Source organism: Artemia franciscana, chromosome 9, assembly GCF_032884065.1.
Source record: "Artemia franciscana chromosome 9, ASM3288406v1, whole genome shotgun sequence".
NCBI classification, from domain to species: Eukaryota; Metazoa; Arthropoda; class Branchiopoda; order Anostraca; family Artemiidae; genus Artemia; species Artemia franciscana.
Window position 1 is genome coordinate 9,663,859 of NC_088871.1, and position 16,952 is coordinate 9,680,810.

At 37.9% G+C, this 16,952-nt stretch overlaps 1 protein-coding gene across 1 annotated transcript; it reads left to right on the plus strand.

Annotated features, from left to right (window-relative positions):
- Positions 1-6,805: 6,805 nt before the first annotated feature.
- On the plus strand, positions 6,806-16,699 carry LOC136031562 (uncharacterized). Its single transcript, XM_065711231.1, has 3 exons — positions 6,806-6,859; positions 11,330-12,478; positions 16,634-16,699. The coding sequence occupies exons 1-3, from the start codon at positions 6,806-6,808 to the stop codon at positions 16,697-16,699; spliced, it is 1,269 nt and encodes a 422-aa protein (XP_065567303.1).
- Positions 16,700-16,952: the final 253 nt, after the last annotated feature.

Sequence of the window (16,952 nt, forward strand, 5' to 3'; positions counted from 1 at the left end):
TGGAACCAAATTGGTTTTACCATCAAATACACTGGAAACAAATAATAGCTACGCCAACTAGCAAAAGCTGCTTCCCCTCATTGCCGAAGGTGATTATTACCTTCATTATAACAGCCGACTGTTGCTTACAAGTCCTCTATATGTCTCACAATTTGTATTGACCTAGATTTCGTTTCAGCGTGTACCTTACTACTAAAGTTGTCAACCCCTTGAAACTTTCAAACGGGTATACCTCATGAAAGAATCTTAGTACCAAAAAATGGATGTCATATACTTTGATCAGCTCATCAAGAGCTATCGATTGCCGTCGAAAAAAAATTCTATCTGTCTTAGTTCGAAATTTGATTTTTTTTTTTTTTTTGCCGTAGGCCAACTTTCTAACGTCACCACTTAGAAAGGAGCAAAGGATAAGCTCCAATTTCTTTAGCAATGAGAGAACTTTTAAAGTTTATTAGGCACATCTGATACCATTTCTCTACCGCAATCTCAAGTCTGAAAAACCGAATGATAAACTCAGCTGAAATCACGAACAGAAATGGGTAGAAACAATAGATGGCAGCACTTTCGGACCCGTGGGAAAATGCCACATTTTTGCTTCTGTAAATTTTTCTATTTATCACTCAAAGAAGATATATTGGCTGTGGGGCCGGGTAACTGCCGCATATATTTAACACTTATAGATTTTAGTCCATCTTCAATTTGAAAGTGGTGCCTGCCTGCTCGCCTGCTAGAACGGAGCTTTCAACTCGAAAGCAGAAACATGATTTGATGAAACGAAAGCTAGGCTGCACAACTTCAGATACTCCTCTCTGACATAGGCTATATAACTCCACTTCACTTCACACACCATAGGCTCTGGCTCGTGGACAAACAAAAACCATTTTTTTTTGGCCCCAGGCAAGAGTTCTGCGGAGCTTTCCAAAATGTAATGTCATATTCATCAGTCCGGCCTGAGGTCCAAACTTTCCGTAAGAACCGCACAGGTTAGACCCTAACCAGTTTTTAATTGTAAGAAGATCGTGGACGGAAAAATATTTAATTGTAAAATGACTGAAGAGCCTACAATGGCAAGAGACGCACAACTTATATATATATATATATATATATATATATATATAAAAGATATCTATCTATCTATATATATGATATATAGATAGATAGATATCTATATATATATATGAAATTCAATGGTGAAACAATGGGAATGTGTTGCGCCTCAGGAAAAGTTAAACTTCCTCTATTGGCTGCACCACCTGAGCCATTGAAGACTTTCCTTACTGGAACTACGTCAGAATCTAAGCGTTTTTTGTCACAAATCAGAAAATATAACTCATGTTTCCAAAAGACGTCGTTTGGAGCCCAAATCGAAAATCCAGATCAATTTATGTCTACTTTCAAAGTAAAAGGGCAAATTTATCATAGAGCAGGGTCCCTTCTACCATTCTCAGGCGAGAATCATAAATTTTTACAATTGTACTTCATCAGTGATAGAAATTCTGAATTGAATGCACGTTGGGAAATTTCTCCCAACGTTGAAAGGACAATCGTTTCCCAATTGCAACATCTTTTCCACGAAAATAATAATTTAGTGCGTCTGTTCAAAACAGCCATCGATTTGATGCCTACTGATACGCATAAAATTGTTATTTCCGCTGACAAAACGCCTCCTGGCCAACATGTGCGTAGATACAATGCTCCAACTATCGACGAAGTGGCAATCGTTATGGTCGGTGATCAGTTTTTACCTCGAGATATTATTCTTCATAAGCGAAACGCTCAGTTGTTAAGAATTGCTGAAACTCATCGATGCTACGATGCCCTACAATATCCTATCATTTTTTGGGATGGAGCCGACGGCTATCACTTTAATATTAAATTGATGAATCCAGCCACTAACAAAGAAATGAATAAGAAATGCAGTGCAATGTATTATTATTCCTATAGACTAATGATTCGGCAGGATGAAGAAAATTATATTTTAAAATGCCGTGAATTGTTTCACCAATTCGTCGTTGATATGTATGCTAAAATTGAATCAAAACGTTTGCTATATATCCGCCTGAATCAGACCAAGCTCCGCTCTGAACAATACATTCATTTGCGAGATGCAGTTATAAATGACGGTAATACCACAGACGTTGGAAGATTAACAATTTTACCTTCGTCATATGCTGGCAGCCCCGTCATATGCATGAATATGCTCAAGATGCTATTGCGTATGTTCGTCTCTATGGTCGTCCAGATTTATTTATTACATTTACATGTAATCAATCTTGGGAAGAGATACTGCAGCTTTTACTTCAAGGACAATCGGCGGTTCATAGACATGACATTACGGCCCGTGTCTTTCGGCAAAAGTTGAAATCACTGATAAACTACATAGTAAAACTTGAAGTGTTTGGGTCAGTGCTATGCTGGATGTACTCAGTGGAATGGCAAAAACGAGGTTTGCCACACGCACATGTACTAATCTGGCTACATAAAAAAATAACTTCGAACGAAATTGATGATGTCATTTCCGCTGAAATACCTGATGAAAATGTCGATAAGGGGTTACATGATATTATTGTAAAAAATATGATACATGGACCTTGCGATGCACTGAACGAAAATTCACCATGCATGGCCAAAGGAAGGTGCACAAAGCAATATCCTCGACTTTTAGTATCCAACACAATTACTGGCAATGATGGTTACCCACAATATAGAAGAAGATCTACTGAAGATGGCGGTAAAACAGCAATAATAAAGAAGCGTAACGGTACCACCATCGAAGTAGATAACCAGTGGGTTGTTCCATATTCCCCATTATTATCAAAAACATTTAATGCACACATAAACGTTGAATACTGTAACTCCGTAAAGGCAATCAAATATATATGTAAATACGTCAGCAAAGGCAGTGACATGGCAGTTTTTGGCTTGCAGCCCGATATCAAAGATATCGACGAAATCGTACAATATCAGGCTGGAAGATACATAAGCAGTAATGAAGCTGTTTGGCGAATTCTTTCATTTCCGATACATGAACGTAGTCCAGCTGTTGTTCAGTTAGCGGTACATTTACAGAATGGTCAACGTGTTTATTTCTCGGAAACCAACGTGCAACAAAGAGCCCTGAATCCACCGGATAGAAAGTTAACCGCTTTCTTTTCGCTTTGCAAAAATGATTCTTTTGCAAAAAAAACTGCTGTATACTGAAGTGCCTTCGTATTACACGTGGAATACTAAAAATAAAGTATTTGAACGTCGAAAACAGGGTAAGTCAGTCGACGGCCAACCTACCATCTTCAAAGATACCACGATAGGAAGACTCTACACCGTTCACCTCAATCAACATGAATGCTTCTTTCTACGCCTGCTTTTGGTGAATGTGCCCGGTCCGACATCCTTTGAGTATTTGAGAACTGTAAACGGTACTATACATGACACTTACCGTAGTGCATGCCAGGCTCTGAATTTATTGGAGAATGACCAACACTGGTATAACTGCATCAATGACGCGTGCGAAACGTCAACCCCAAGTCAAATTCGTGCATTGTTTGGCATCATTTTAACAACTTGTTCTCCATCAGCTCCTACAGAGTTATGGGAAAAATATAAGTCAAAAATGTCCGAAGATATACTCCATCGAAAACAGTTAGAGACGTCAGATATGACTTTCGATTTTACATCAGAAATTTATAACTACACTTTAGTTATTATAGAAGATTTGTGCGTACGTATTAGGGTGGAGCTTATTTTAAAAATTTTGGAAATGTTATTTTCTTACCCCCCTAAGTTGTTCCATATCACATGAAAACATTGTAGAAAAAGTTTGAGCCATTTATAATAATGTTTAGGGGTAGCTCAAGTACCTCAAAGATTAAGAAAAAAGAAAAAAAAGAAGGATTTCGATCAACTTGTATTTTGCTTTAAAAAAATATAAACAAAATTGTTTAGTTCCTATTTATGGTTGACCTGACAGAGTCTGCTTCCTGCTGTCGGGATAAACTCTGCGGTGTTCATTGACAACTTGCAGCAGAAATTGCAGCTGCGACTCATCTTGGGTTATAAAACCGCTGTACTCTTGAATGAGTGCCACTCCTCGCTCAGCGTGGTCATTGACGACTTTGAGTGACCTCACAGTTTCTGACGCTAGCTTGTAGTCGTGTCTATCTTCCCACAAGTCTGGATCAACTGTGAGAAATCCATCCGGAAGATCCATCATTTGAAAAAGTTTTGCTGACTTTGCTGTAACAAAATGTTCCAGGTTTTTATTCTTGGCTGAATCAAGATCAATGGTGATACGCTTGGTATGTTCCTGTTCCTGGTCGTCTTCACTCTGCATGGCACTCACCATCAGTCTCTTCGTCGACGAACTGACGCGACTGTCGAAGAAAGCCAAGCCAACGAGTTCGGGTGACAAATACCACAAGTGACCGGAAAACTTGTTTTATGTGGCCTTTGAGATTGCTAAATGGATGGACGAGTACTCGAGCAGCGACTTCAGCAGTAGTAGGTCACTGTACGGAGCACCTGAGGCTAAAGGTGCAGAGATCCAGGCTTTCAGGTACACACGTACTGCAAACACACACACGTCATGCAAACCTCTTTCTTCTGTGAGAGTCAGTCTAAACTGAGCCTTGAACATCCAGATCTTTAAACTGTATATCACTTTGCTCATCCATCTGGCATGGTGCATCGCTCCGGGTGACATGAATCGTACTCCTCTCGCGGGAGTAGCACCAAGAAAGATGAGCACAAGTTCCAGGAATTCCTTGTAATCATCCCTCGGCTGGCTCTGTTCAAGGTGCTTGTTAGCAAAATCGATGGTACTTTGGTTGATGTCATCCACTAGACGCGCCACATCATCAGCTGCAATTCCTGTTTCATATTTATCTGTATCTATGAATCTCCAATAGTCCTGGAAGCGTTTGAAGAGTGGAACCTCAGGAGAAGATGTCGATCCCATGCACACTCGAAACGCAGCACCAATGACGAGCTCCATAATATGATGTCTACAAGCCAGTGACAAGAGTTCCTTACCTAGCTTCTGCTCCAACAGAACACAAGCACCAGAGATCATGCCAGTGTTTGAGCTTGTAGTATCGAAACACATGGCTCGGATGTTGCCGGGTATGCCCCAGTCTTCAATAGCTCCGAAGACAGCAGAAGCCTGAGCCTCGCCTGTTCCGGATGGAAGATTGGCGACTGTAAGTAGCTGTAAAACTTCTTTTCCGGAAACCAAAACAGGCAGACGATCAACCTTCTCTTTTCCAATGAGGTTGGGGATCAGTTTGCCGTCCCAGTGGACAACGAGGGGAACATCACTCTGAAACTTGGCTCTGATGCTTGCAGAACTGTGAATTCGATGTTTTGCTCTGAGTCGGCGAACTGAATCTCTATTTAGAGCTAGTTGGTCAATAGTCATTCCTAAGCTTTTGGCAGTTTCTGCTATGACAAAAACAGCCTTGCGGTCTGATACTTTAGTACGATCAAGAGCTGCTGCTAGTTCAGGTGTAACTACAGCTTTTCGGCCCCTCTTTCTTTTTTGAGTTCTGCTTCCTCCAACAGCCCCCTCACTGTCAACGTCTTCTGCTGCGCTGATCTCTGAACCAGATGTGGTAAGTTCGGCTGTGGAAGCCTCTATCTGTTGTATGTTCTCTGTTTGCTGTCGTCTTTTAAGTGTTTGCTGCTCTCTCTCAGACACCCTTTTCTCCTTGCAAGCTAGTGTTTCATCTACGCCAACCATTGACCCCCGTCTCCCTTTTTCTCGCTGGGCTAACAAGAAATCTTTGTCTTCTTGTATTGACATCGTGTTCAGGGCATCGGCGTGAGCGATGTCAAAAAGATCCTCGAGCCTAGATACGAAGGCCGCCTCTCTCGCCTGTTGAGTTGATGACTTTCGTGCTTTGTTCTTCTTGAGAAGACGCCATTCTTCAAATGCCTGCTCAAGCTTGGTTTGACAGTTTTGATGATCTCTCATTGGAATTCGAGCTTTCCGCCAAAACTTTGCTACTTCGGTTACAGCAGCAGCCGACGAGTGCCTAATGGTCTCATTCAGTTCAAGGTGGAGATGAAGGAAGAACCCAAGAGCCATTCGCAATGAAGGCAGCTTGCTACCTCTTAATTCAGACACAGAACTACCAATGAGATATAACTCCGTTCGAGATCTAGTTGCATTTGCTAACATTTTCAGTCTCAATTGGGTCTGAAATAAACAGAAAACAGAATTTATAATCATGAACTTAGGTAGGGTGAATTTTTTTTAGAAAAAAGAGCAAAAATTGTTCAACTCATTGCTTCTCCAACAAAAGAATAGGCTCAGTTACATTCAAATTCGTCAATCAACGCTCAGTAGTCATTAACGTTATAGAAATCTACTGTCTTGAGACAAGTTAATACACAATTAGCTTATTATTGTAAAAAAAACAACACTGATAACAAAACAGAACTGATACAATATCACCTCGAGCATAAAACTACACCAGACTGAGTCTTGGTGTCCGAGACTCTAGTAAGCGCAACCGGTCAAAAGCAAACAAGTCTGAACACGTTCATCTCTAAAGGATGGAAATTTTGCATTGCCGGCTAAATTATGTCTGGTTCTGCTGCAAGTTGTCAATGAACACCGCAGAGCTTATCCCGATAGCAGGAAACAGACTCTATCCGGTCAACCATAAATAGGAACTAAACAATTTTGTTTATGTGTTTTTAAGCAAAATACAAGTTGCTCGAAATCCTTCTTTTTTACTTTTTCGTTCTTTTTTACTTTTTTTCTTAATCTTTGAGGTACTTGAGCTACCCCTAAACATTATTATAAATGGCTCAAACTTTTTCTACAATGTTTTCAGGTCATATGGAACAACTTAGGGGGGTAAGAAAATAATATTTCCAAATTTTTTAAAATAAGCTCCACCCTAGTACGTATGGCAAACAAACCTCTTCAGGATTTGGGAATGCCTTCACCTAACCGTATCGCTGCTGTTTCGACATGTGTAGAATTGGATCGTGAACAAAGTTACAGTACGAGTGATCTATTGTCGTATGTACAAAATAACATTTCCAAGTTAACGTCGGAACAAAAAGACATTTATGATACGATAATGCATTGTGTCGATAACAACGTTGGAGAAATTTTCTTTTTGGATGCGCCAGGAGGTACTGGTAAAACGTTTGTGATAAAACTGATTCTGGCATCAATTCGATCAAAAAATGATATAGCGTTGGCAATTGCGTCGTCCGGAATAGCCGCAACATTGCTGCCTGGTGGAAGAACTGCTCATTCCGCTTTGAAATTGCCTCTGAATTTGCATTCTACAGAAACTCCCACGTGCAATATTTCCAAATCATCTGGGATGGGTAAAGTATTGCAGCAATGCAAACTTATTATTTGGGATGAGTGCACAATGGCACACAAAAAATCGCTCGAGGCTCTGGATCAATGCTTGAAAGATTTGCGAGGGAAGTTGAAACCCTTTGGCAGCACATTAATAGTGCTTGCGGGAGATTTCAGGCAAACATTACCTATAATACCTAGATCAACTCCTGCAGACGAAATGAATGCTTGCCTGAAAAATTCTAATTTATGGGCACACGTAAAAACATTAAAATTAACTACAAATATGCGTGTCCGATTGCAAAACGATGACTCTGGTCAAACATTTTCAGATCAATTGCTGGCAATTGGAAACGGAAAGCTCCCAGTAGACTCAATTTCAGGACGTATACAACTACCTGCTGATTTCTGTAATTTAGTGACGTCCAAAAATGAATTGATTGAAAAAGTATTTTCGAATATTCTAAAAAATTATAAAAGGCTAAGTGAAAGAGCGATTCTCGCACCCAAAAATATAGACGTCCACGAAATCAACAATATTGTTTTGACCAAGATTCGAGACCAGGCAGTCCTTTACAAGTCAGTCGACACAATTTTGGAACTAAATGAAGCGGTTAATTATCCATCTGAATTTTTAAATTCCGTGGATCTTTCAGGGTTTCCACCACACGTGCTACAACTAAAAATAGGCGTACCAATAATTCTTTTAAGAAATATCAACCCACCAAAGCTTTGCAATAGCACGCGACTTGCCGTAAAAAAAACAATGGAAAACCTATAGAGGCCACAATCTTGACAGGGCCTTTTGAGGGTGAGGCTGTTCTTATTCCTCGCATTCCCATGATTCCAACGGATCTGCCTTTTCAATTTAAAAGATTGCAATTCCCAATTCGATTAGCATTTGCAATCACCATTAACAAAGCTCAAGGTCAATCATTAGAAAAATGTGGTATAGATCTTAATACTGATTGTTTTTCCCATGGACAATTGTACGTTGCATGTTCGAGGGTCGGTAAACCTGACAATCTATTTATATGCAGCGACAATTTGACAGCGAAGAATGTTGTATATTCGCAAGTTTTACGCAGTTAATTTGTATTGTATCTATCTATCTATCTATCTATCTATATAAAAACGAGTTGTGTGTATGCATGTTTGTTTGTTTGTAAAAAGAGCGTTTGCATATGACGTCATTATTAGTACATACGGCTTTGTATATGCACAGACAATGGGAAAGCCAAGAATGTTGTATATTCGCAATTTTTACGTAGTTTGAAACACATATATAAATCTATCTATATTCACAGGTGGGACACAGGGACACAACTACAATGGCGCGTAACTAAAATGGTGCGTAACGACTTACGCGCGCGGGGGGGCTTGGGGGGGCGCGAAGCACCCCACCAACTAGGTGTTGGTGGCCAACCAGCCAACAGCTAGTATATATATATATATATATACTAGCTGTTGGGGTGGCGCTTCGCGGTTTAGAGTCTTTAGACCTTTTCCATAAACATTTAAATAGTTTTGACAAAAACGTAAAATTTACAGTGGAGTTTGAGGAAAGTGATAAACCACCTTTTCTGGATATCTTATTGATCAAAAGTGAGTTCCATTTACTTTTATCAGTTTATAGAAAGCCTACCCACAGTGATAGGTATTTGAACTTTCACTCTTGCCACCCTATTGAGATAGGGTGAATTGTCTATTGAAATAATAGATTCTGAATTGTTATATTTGAGGGATGTTTTATTTTGTAATAGTTACCCGATTAAATTCATTGATAAAATAATAAAAAATAGACGCATTAAACACAACAATAGGGTTATTGGGGTTTCACAGTGCACAGAATTAGACTTACCGAAACGTTTCATTTCTTTACCTTATGTACCTACTTTGGGGGAGATGCTTCAAAGAATTTTGGGTAAACATAACATTGATACTTGTTTCCATTCAGTGAGACCATTAGGTAGTTTTCTTAATTCTGGGAAGGATTTAACCCGGGGGGATTTAGTTAGTGGGGTATATAAAATTCCTTGTCCCAGTGGAAAGTTTTATATTGGTAGAACTCACCAACAATTTACTGAAAGATTTATTGAGCATCGCTACTCAATAGAAAAAACCCTACAACTAAGAAAGCCTCCCGAAACTTTTGTTTCGGCTCTAGCTGAACACACATTCTTTTATCCTGAACATTTTATACAATTTGATGAGGCTACAGCTATTTCTAATGATAGAGGTTTTTCTCAGTGGGCGAGGGAGGCTATAGAAATTAAAAAACATATATTTGCTAATATTTCAATAAATAGAGACACAGGGAATTTAAATATTGACCCAATTTATGATATTCTTTTAAAAAATGAACCAATAGTCGATGGGGGAATTAAAATTTTACACAATCACCAGGGGACAAGATTACCCACTAGACCAAAAAGAGTTGCTTCAATGTTAGCTTACAAAAGGATTATTTCGCAACAGAATAATTAACTAAATTTTCAATTTTCATACATTTTCCTCAGTTGCTCTTTGATTCTCATTGAAGTAACTCGCATAGCTGCTTTTCCCTACGTGGATAAGTAGCGACAATTGTATTTATTATATTTGGTGGTGGTTTTTATTTGTTTTTAGATTAGTTTTCTTTTAATTTTGTATCTTGTGCTGAAGACGCCTTGTTTTATACAGGGGAAATATCCGCGTTGTTTTAGTCTTTTAATTTTACTGGCCGTCGTCTCGTTTGAAGTTTTCTTTTTTAGAGTTCTATCTCTCTTGATTGTTTATTGTCATGTCTGGCCAGTTCGGCTTAAGAACTTTCAAAAGGCATAAAGCTTTGGTAAAACATTTAGGAGAGTGAAAAGGTGAATAATATTTGTATTTATTAGAACACAGCTCAGTATATAAGAGTTTAAACAAGGAGTGGAATAGGATAAAAACGGGTTTATGTGTAACAAAACTTATACAGCAATAAGCATTTAACAATTTCTAAGGGCTGGAGCTAAAATCTAGAATACTGGTATAGCGTGGGAGTTAAAGTGTTTTGTCTTTGTTCTTGTGTAAAACATTTTAGGAAGAAAATTTAAATAATGCAAATACTGTTCAAAATCAATAATTTATTTTGGTCTATTTTTTTGTGTCAATCAAGGAAACCCATTGTAAACAAAAAATAAAATAAAAATCTGTCATCCCCTCTCTCTCTCCCTCTCTCTCTTTCTTGTTTGTTTTTCTTCTTCGCCTGGTTTTCAATTTAATGAGTCAATATTTTATACTTCTGGTGTTTTCTCTGCGAAATTCAGATATATCAGGTTGTAAAAGGTATATTTCACGTTTGAGTGAAAAGGCGGTAATTTTTTCGATTTTTATTGCCAAACTATTGCGCAAAGAAAGTTTTTAAATTATCTCATGATAAATGAATACAGTTATTGTCATAGTGAACCTATTAATGAAAGTTTAATTGAAGACAAAATTACTTTCCAGTAAGAATTCTAAGGTATATGCAAATAATTTGACTAACTTAAAAGGCCTGATAGGACTCTTTAATCAGTGGCAATTTGTCAGATATGCAATCATGAGCATTTTTCACAAACAGATAAATACGCTTAGTCCAATCAGTGAAATACCGAGTCTTCCTGTAGTGCTTAGGACAATTTTGCATCACCTGAGAGATTTTTATATGACGTATTTAACCCCTAATAAGACAACATAACCTCCCAGGAATGATAAAAGCTACTTAAGTACCTTTTTTACGGATTGCAATTTTAAAATTGTTTTAAGGATTAAATCAGATGCAGGAAAGGGTTTGGGCTTATGGATGGAGTGTGTTTTGTAAAAAAAAAGAGGTGGGCTAAATCAATATTAATATCAGTTTGATGGAACAGTGTCTAATTTGATCATTTGAATTGCCGCGGTCAACTTGAACAGTGTTAAAAATTTGTCTTTTAGTTTAACTATGTGCTATTTTATCTGAAATATTCTGCTTTTCATGTAATTTTTGAAATTCCTTTCTTTATATAGGAAGAATACGATAGCCTCATATCTTGGATAGTCGAGAAGTGTGGACAAAGTGACGCTTCAAGAAACGACAGAAAGGCAATGCTTATAATTTTAAGTGGCTGGAAGATACGAAAGAAGAGTAAGGTTGAATGTGAACAATGTTTTCGCGCACTTGGCCTCTGGAATTATTCATCTGATGTGGATCCAGAGCCGAAAAGGCTGTCATCAGAGGAATGGGATAAACAGAAAGAAGAGTTTATTAAGGAATATAGCAGAGTAGGAACAACTGAAGAATATCCCGCACAGGACGCAGAGAGGTATGAAAAAGAGGATGATCGGATAGAGAAACCCAATGGAAGCTTGAAAAAAAACCCACGAGTAGAGTTGAAAGTACCTGAAGGATCTGAAAAAGATATTGTTAGCAGAGTAGGAACAATTGAGGAATATCCTGTACCAGATACTGAGTGGTATGGAAAAGAAGAAGATCAGGTGCTGAAATCCAACGGGAGTATAAAAGAAACCCCGCGAGTTGAGCTGGAAGTGCCTGAAGGATCTAACGAAGATGATGTAAACATAGTAGGAACAGCCAAGGAATATCCTGCACAAGATGGTGAGCGGTATGGAGAAGAAGATGAACAGGTGCAGAAATCCGATGGAAGCATGAAAGAAACCTCAAAAGTTGAGCTGGAAGTATCTGAAGAATCTGAAAAAGATGATGTGCGCAGAATAGGGACAGCCAGGGCATGTCCAGCAGAAGACGCTGAGCGGTATGAAAAAGAAGAAAACCAGGTAGAAAAACTCAATGCAAGTTTAAAAGAAACCACGAGAGTTGAGATGGAAGCACCTGACAACGACAATGCTAGTGCTCAAGCTGCAGAGTCTCAAAGGCCCCAAAATATAGATAAACCTTTGGATGTGAACTTATTGGAAGAAAAACCGAAGTTACAATCACAAACTCGAAAAGATTCAGACTCACCTATGAATAAGAAAAAGAAGATGGAAGAAAAGCCCACGTTGGATCCATTAGCTGAACACTTTCCATGGTGTCGCTGGGTGTTCGTAGGCTTTGGGAACGTGACTGAGGATGTCTCTCCATCCTGGCTGCAAAGGATTGAGGTTCTTACGCCATTGATGATCCAAGATAAAATTCGCAGGAAATCGAAAAGTCATGTAAGTTATTTCATATTTTGTTTTAATTTTTTACTTTATTCATAATTAGCCTTTCAATTCGTAGTTTTAGACAATGAAGAAGGGGATAAACGAGAGTAAATTTTTTTCCTGGAGTCATTCTTTGTCCTGTAATAAAGTACCTATCGTTTAACATTTGGTTAGTAATGTTTGTTTAAATAGGGAGCAGACTTTCTTTTAGGGTTTCTAGTCGAAGAAAAGGACTAGATAAACTGCCTTTGGTATGAGAGTCGAACCCACGGCCCCTAGAAGAGAGCTTTTCTGGGCCTTTGATTCAAGACTTTGCCCTTTTAGGCAATCTAATAAATAAATTGAAAATAACAGTTAAACACAGGATTCTTACACATGTTTCTTTACTGTTAAAAATATTTTTTAATTAGTATTTTCAGTTTATTTAATTAATATTTTGGATCTTTTGAACCCGACTTCATAGTCACGTGACTCCTTGGTAGTCGAAGCTATACAATGAATTCGGCTTTGTATTAAAATCTAAATTTTTGGTCTTTGGGGCTGCTCAACACCATTCTACAGATAAGATTACTGCCCTAATACAAAACGCTGCAAGTGCATTTGTTGCAAACTGATTGTTTTGTTGCAAACTGATTGTTTGGTTTGATTTTTAAAAAAGTTGTGGTTTTGGATCTTTTAAAGATCCTTATTTAAATATGAAACAATTAAAAGTTTTTTCTAATTATCTTAAAAACAAGAAAAATTAGAGATAGTAGTAAAATTCAGTATTCTGTTGACCTTCACAACATAAGTAAGTAGTTGGTATTTCATTTGTAGTTAGTAGTATTTAATATATATTACTACTACTAACAAAGCTACGGACGCTTATCCTCTATCCCAATCTATTCAAAGCCTCCCTCTTTACACCCTCCCACGAAATTCCCATTTTCTTTAAATGTTTCCTGATGTTTTCATTCCAACCCTTTTGGGGACAACCTGCTCTTCGTGTTACTGTAGACGGTTTGCCAACATGGAAAATTTTTCTTAATCTGTTATCCTTCATCCGCAGAACGTGCCGTAGCCATCTCAACCTTTCTCTTATTAAGGATATAATGTGTTTAGATATATATTACAACTACTGCTAACGACTCATTGCAGTACCAAACCACTTGGAATCCAGACATTTGTGGACGCTCCTCCTCTTTCTTATTTTATTCAAAACTTCACTCTTTATCGTATCCCATGAAGTTCCAGTTTCCTTTAAATCCTTCCTTAGAACCTCTTCCCAGCCAAAATGACCTGATTTCCGCTTGGTCCCAGATGGATGGCCTAAAAACGCAATCTTTGCAATCCGTAAAACGTGATCTAGCTATCTTAATCTTTCTGTAACTATAGCCCAAATAAGTTGTATCAATTTCTTTCTTTTACTGTTTACTGAATTGGTCTCATTTCCCCATATATACGATGTATTTTTGACATAACACCTTAAATTAGGTTGTTTTCTTAGACCACACTGCCGTTCTATTACGAACAAATAAATTTTCAAATGGGGACAAATTCATTTATTTAGACTGTGAAAAACACGTACAAAAGTCCATATATTTTGATCACATATACAGCTACCGCCTTCAGTAGAAATACTAAACTAATAAAATTTAAAGTAGCATATTTATACAGAACAAAATAAATAACTTTTCGGGTCATTCACAAAATAATGAACTTCCAGATTATTCACTAGATTATTTTTAGAGACAGTTCACTGACAAAGTTCATTCAAAGTCTTCGTGTAAATTTTCATTTGACAGTTTATTTGTTCGTCATAGAACGGTAGTGTGGTGTTACGTCGAAAATAGGCATACCTACCATGCGAGAGTTTCCTTTGCCAAACGAAGATAATCACTTTATAAGCTCTTTTGAAGAATTTCACACTCAGCCATTGATTTAAAGCTCTCTACATCACCAAGTTCATCAGTGTCTTCAGGTTAGTAATTTAAGCATAGCCCAACAACATACCCAATCGTTGGTTGCCGTCTTAATCTCTTTTCAACAGCAATACCGTCAAACTTAATTCTCGTTGTTGTAGGCCAATCAGTGGGTACCTTCAAGTCAGTGATTCTATTCTTGAACTCGAAATGAGTTGAACTTTGTGAATTTGACAGTACTCATTAGACTTAGACAGGATCCACGATTCACTGAGTAGACCCAAAGGCTAGAAAGCCGCTTGTATAAGAGCCTTTGACCACCAATGTGTAAGATCAAACAGCCAAGGTTAAATTCTATGTTATTGAACCCTTTAGCATGATGGAGGGTTTCTACCACATCGCAAAGTCTTTGAATAATGAAAGACGCACTTATTTTCTCAGATATAAATTGAGAGAATACCTGGTTAAAACGTTGTATGTCTTGCCTAATTTTTCATGGTTCTAGAAAATTTAGATTTTTCATCGTCAAGCTCTTATATTTAGAGTGGTAGTGCCTAATTTGCTCAACAATGTGCTCAAAAGTCAGGTACTTCCAATTTTTTTTTTACAGATCAGCCTACCTTGAGTATAAATCTTCTGTGGTGGTAATAATATATTGAAGGTCAGAACAGCAGCTTAAGAAAGGCATCTCCAACTGTTAATTCCTCAGCTGACATGTTTTAAGGTATGGCTTGTTCTTATATACCCAAAATCAGCATACTAGTGAAGCTGGAATGGATATTCCGTGTTAATATTCCCCATTAGTTTCGTGATGTAAGCCCAATAAAAGTCTGACTTTACATTTGTCACTCGCATTACGAAAACTAAGCCTAGGATAGAAAAGTCTGATTCAATCGTTAGGTTTTCTACTGGGATTTTACTGAGCCGCTTTTCCATGCTCACAGGCTCTTTCCCAAAACGCTCAAATGAAATCGTCGGATATTCTGGGAGTTCGCAAGGTAAGTGACTGTTAGTTTTAGGTCCGTTCAAGAGGGATCTTGTCTCTCAACTTGCTGATCAATGATTAGGACTTCCACAGGTTTCACCCTCCAGTAACAGTCTGTTTGCAAAGTTAAAGTCATGTTTGAACCTGGAACCATATAAAAAGAATTGCCAAAAAAGACAAAACAGAAAGTTCTGCTGCACCAAAATAAAGTGCTCTAAGCTATGTAGCTTATGGAATTAGGATGAAGCTGGTGTAAATGATATGTAAGTCTTACATGAAGTTAAATGTACTTTGTGGAAAACGCTATTTAACGTTACCAGCTTCGATCAGTGACTTACATACAAATGCAAAGGAAAGGCGGAAAAGAAAAGTAACTGGAAGAATCCAAAAAAAAGAAAGAAGGCAAAATGAGACAAGACAAAACATGTCTGACATAGGCACTACTAATTTCATTGATGTTGCCCGTCTGAGCAGGTTTTAAAAGCTAAAAGCTTTTTATCCTTTTAAACTTTAGACCACTTTGTCGTTATCGTGCCCCGCCAAAATGTGTGCCGTGAACTTTTGATACTGCATAACGGAATTCAAAAAAATCCAATGGAAGTGAAAAAACATTTCTATTTTTAGAGCCTAGACTGCCAAAGCCAATATAATTACCAACATGAGATTTTTGAAAGTATACTTTCTACTGAGGTAAAAATCTACTGGTCACTGGATATGTATAGTTAAAAGGTTTCAGACTTCCTTGCAGGTGCACTCAAAGTATAAAATTCAATCTTCAAAAAAAACAAGTCAATAGCTTTCCCTCTGCTTGCTTCTATGTGCTTGCTAATTCCTCAGAATATATGCAAGTATAGCGATACTGGAGATTGCAACTCTTTTCCTCAATGCTTATTTTGGTATTCTACAATTGAAAAATTAAGATAATACAAACTAAAGAGGTTTGCACGAGCCAGATTTAAAAAGAAGTGTGAAACAAACTTTGATCTGCTAGTCGCTCAGATAAGCAGCTTCAATCCAGGTGTCAAAAATTACAGCTTTATTCAACCGTTATATAGAAAAGGTTAAGTCAAACATTAATTTTAGGGTGATACGTCGCCGGCTGCATGAATAAGCCCTTTGGTTGTCTTTAAGCAGGCCCTTTCCTGAAAATATTGGGCCCCCCTGTTTTATTTTTGATACTTCACTAGCGAGAAAGTCAACTCTGTAACCTTTTGAAGCTTGAATATTATTGGAAGAAACCGCTAATGTTTTGCTTCAGAAGTTTATTTTTTCTTTGCTCAGTCCTTAGAGCAAGCATTTATTGGCTATGTGCTTATGAAGCCTATTAAGAGATTAGTTGCTTCTTGATTAAATTAGATCCGATCTTAACCAAACTAAGTACAACCTACACGGACAGTAATTATAAGCCTTGTGCGTGCAAAGTCAAAGGTTGGTAATGCCCTGGTGGTACTGACAGTTTGCAGCCCTTGGTCAGAAATTCCCTCAGCCGATAATGCTTTGGATTCAGAGCCAAATTTTTAGGCTATTAGCGCTTCTAGTTTATTTAAAGTATCCACTTTTAGAGCTCTCGGTTGATTCAGGATTTATTTAGGAAAAACCA

Bases quoted from the DNA above. Each gene is read 5' to 3' on its own strand.
- LOC136031562 (XM_065711231.1), top strand. From the start codon at position 6,806: ATGGCTCAAACTTTTTCTACAATGTTTTCAGGTCATATGGAACAACTT. The intron at 6,860-11,329 runs GTAAGAAAATAA...TTCTTTATATAG, and splicing joins ATATGGAACAACTTAGGGGG to GAAGAATACGATAGCCTCAT. The intron at 12,479-16,633 runs GTAAGTTATTTC...TTCTTTGCTCAG, and splicing joins GCAGGAAATCGAAAAGTCAT to TCCTTAGAGCAAGCATTTAT.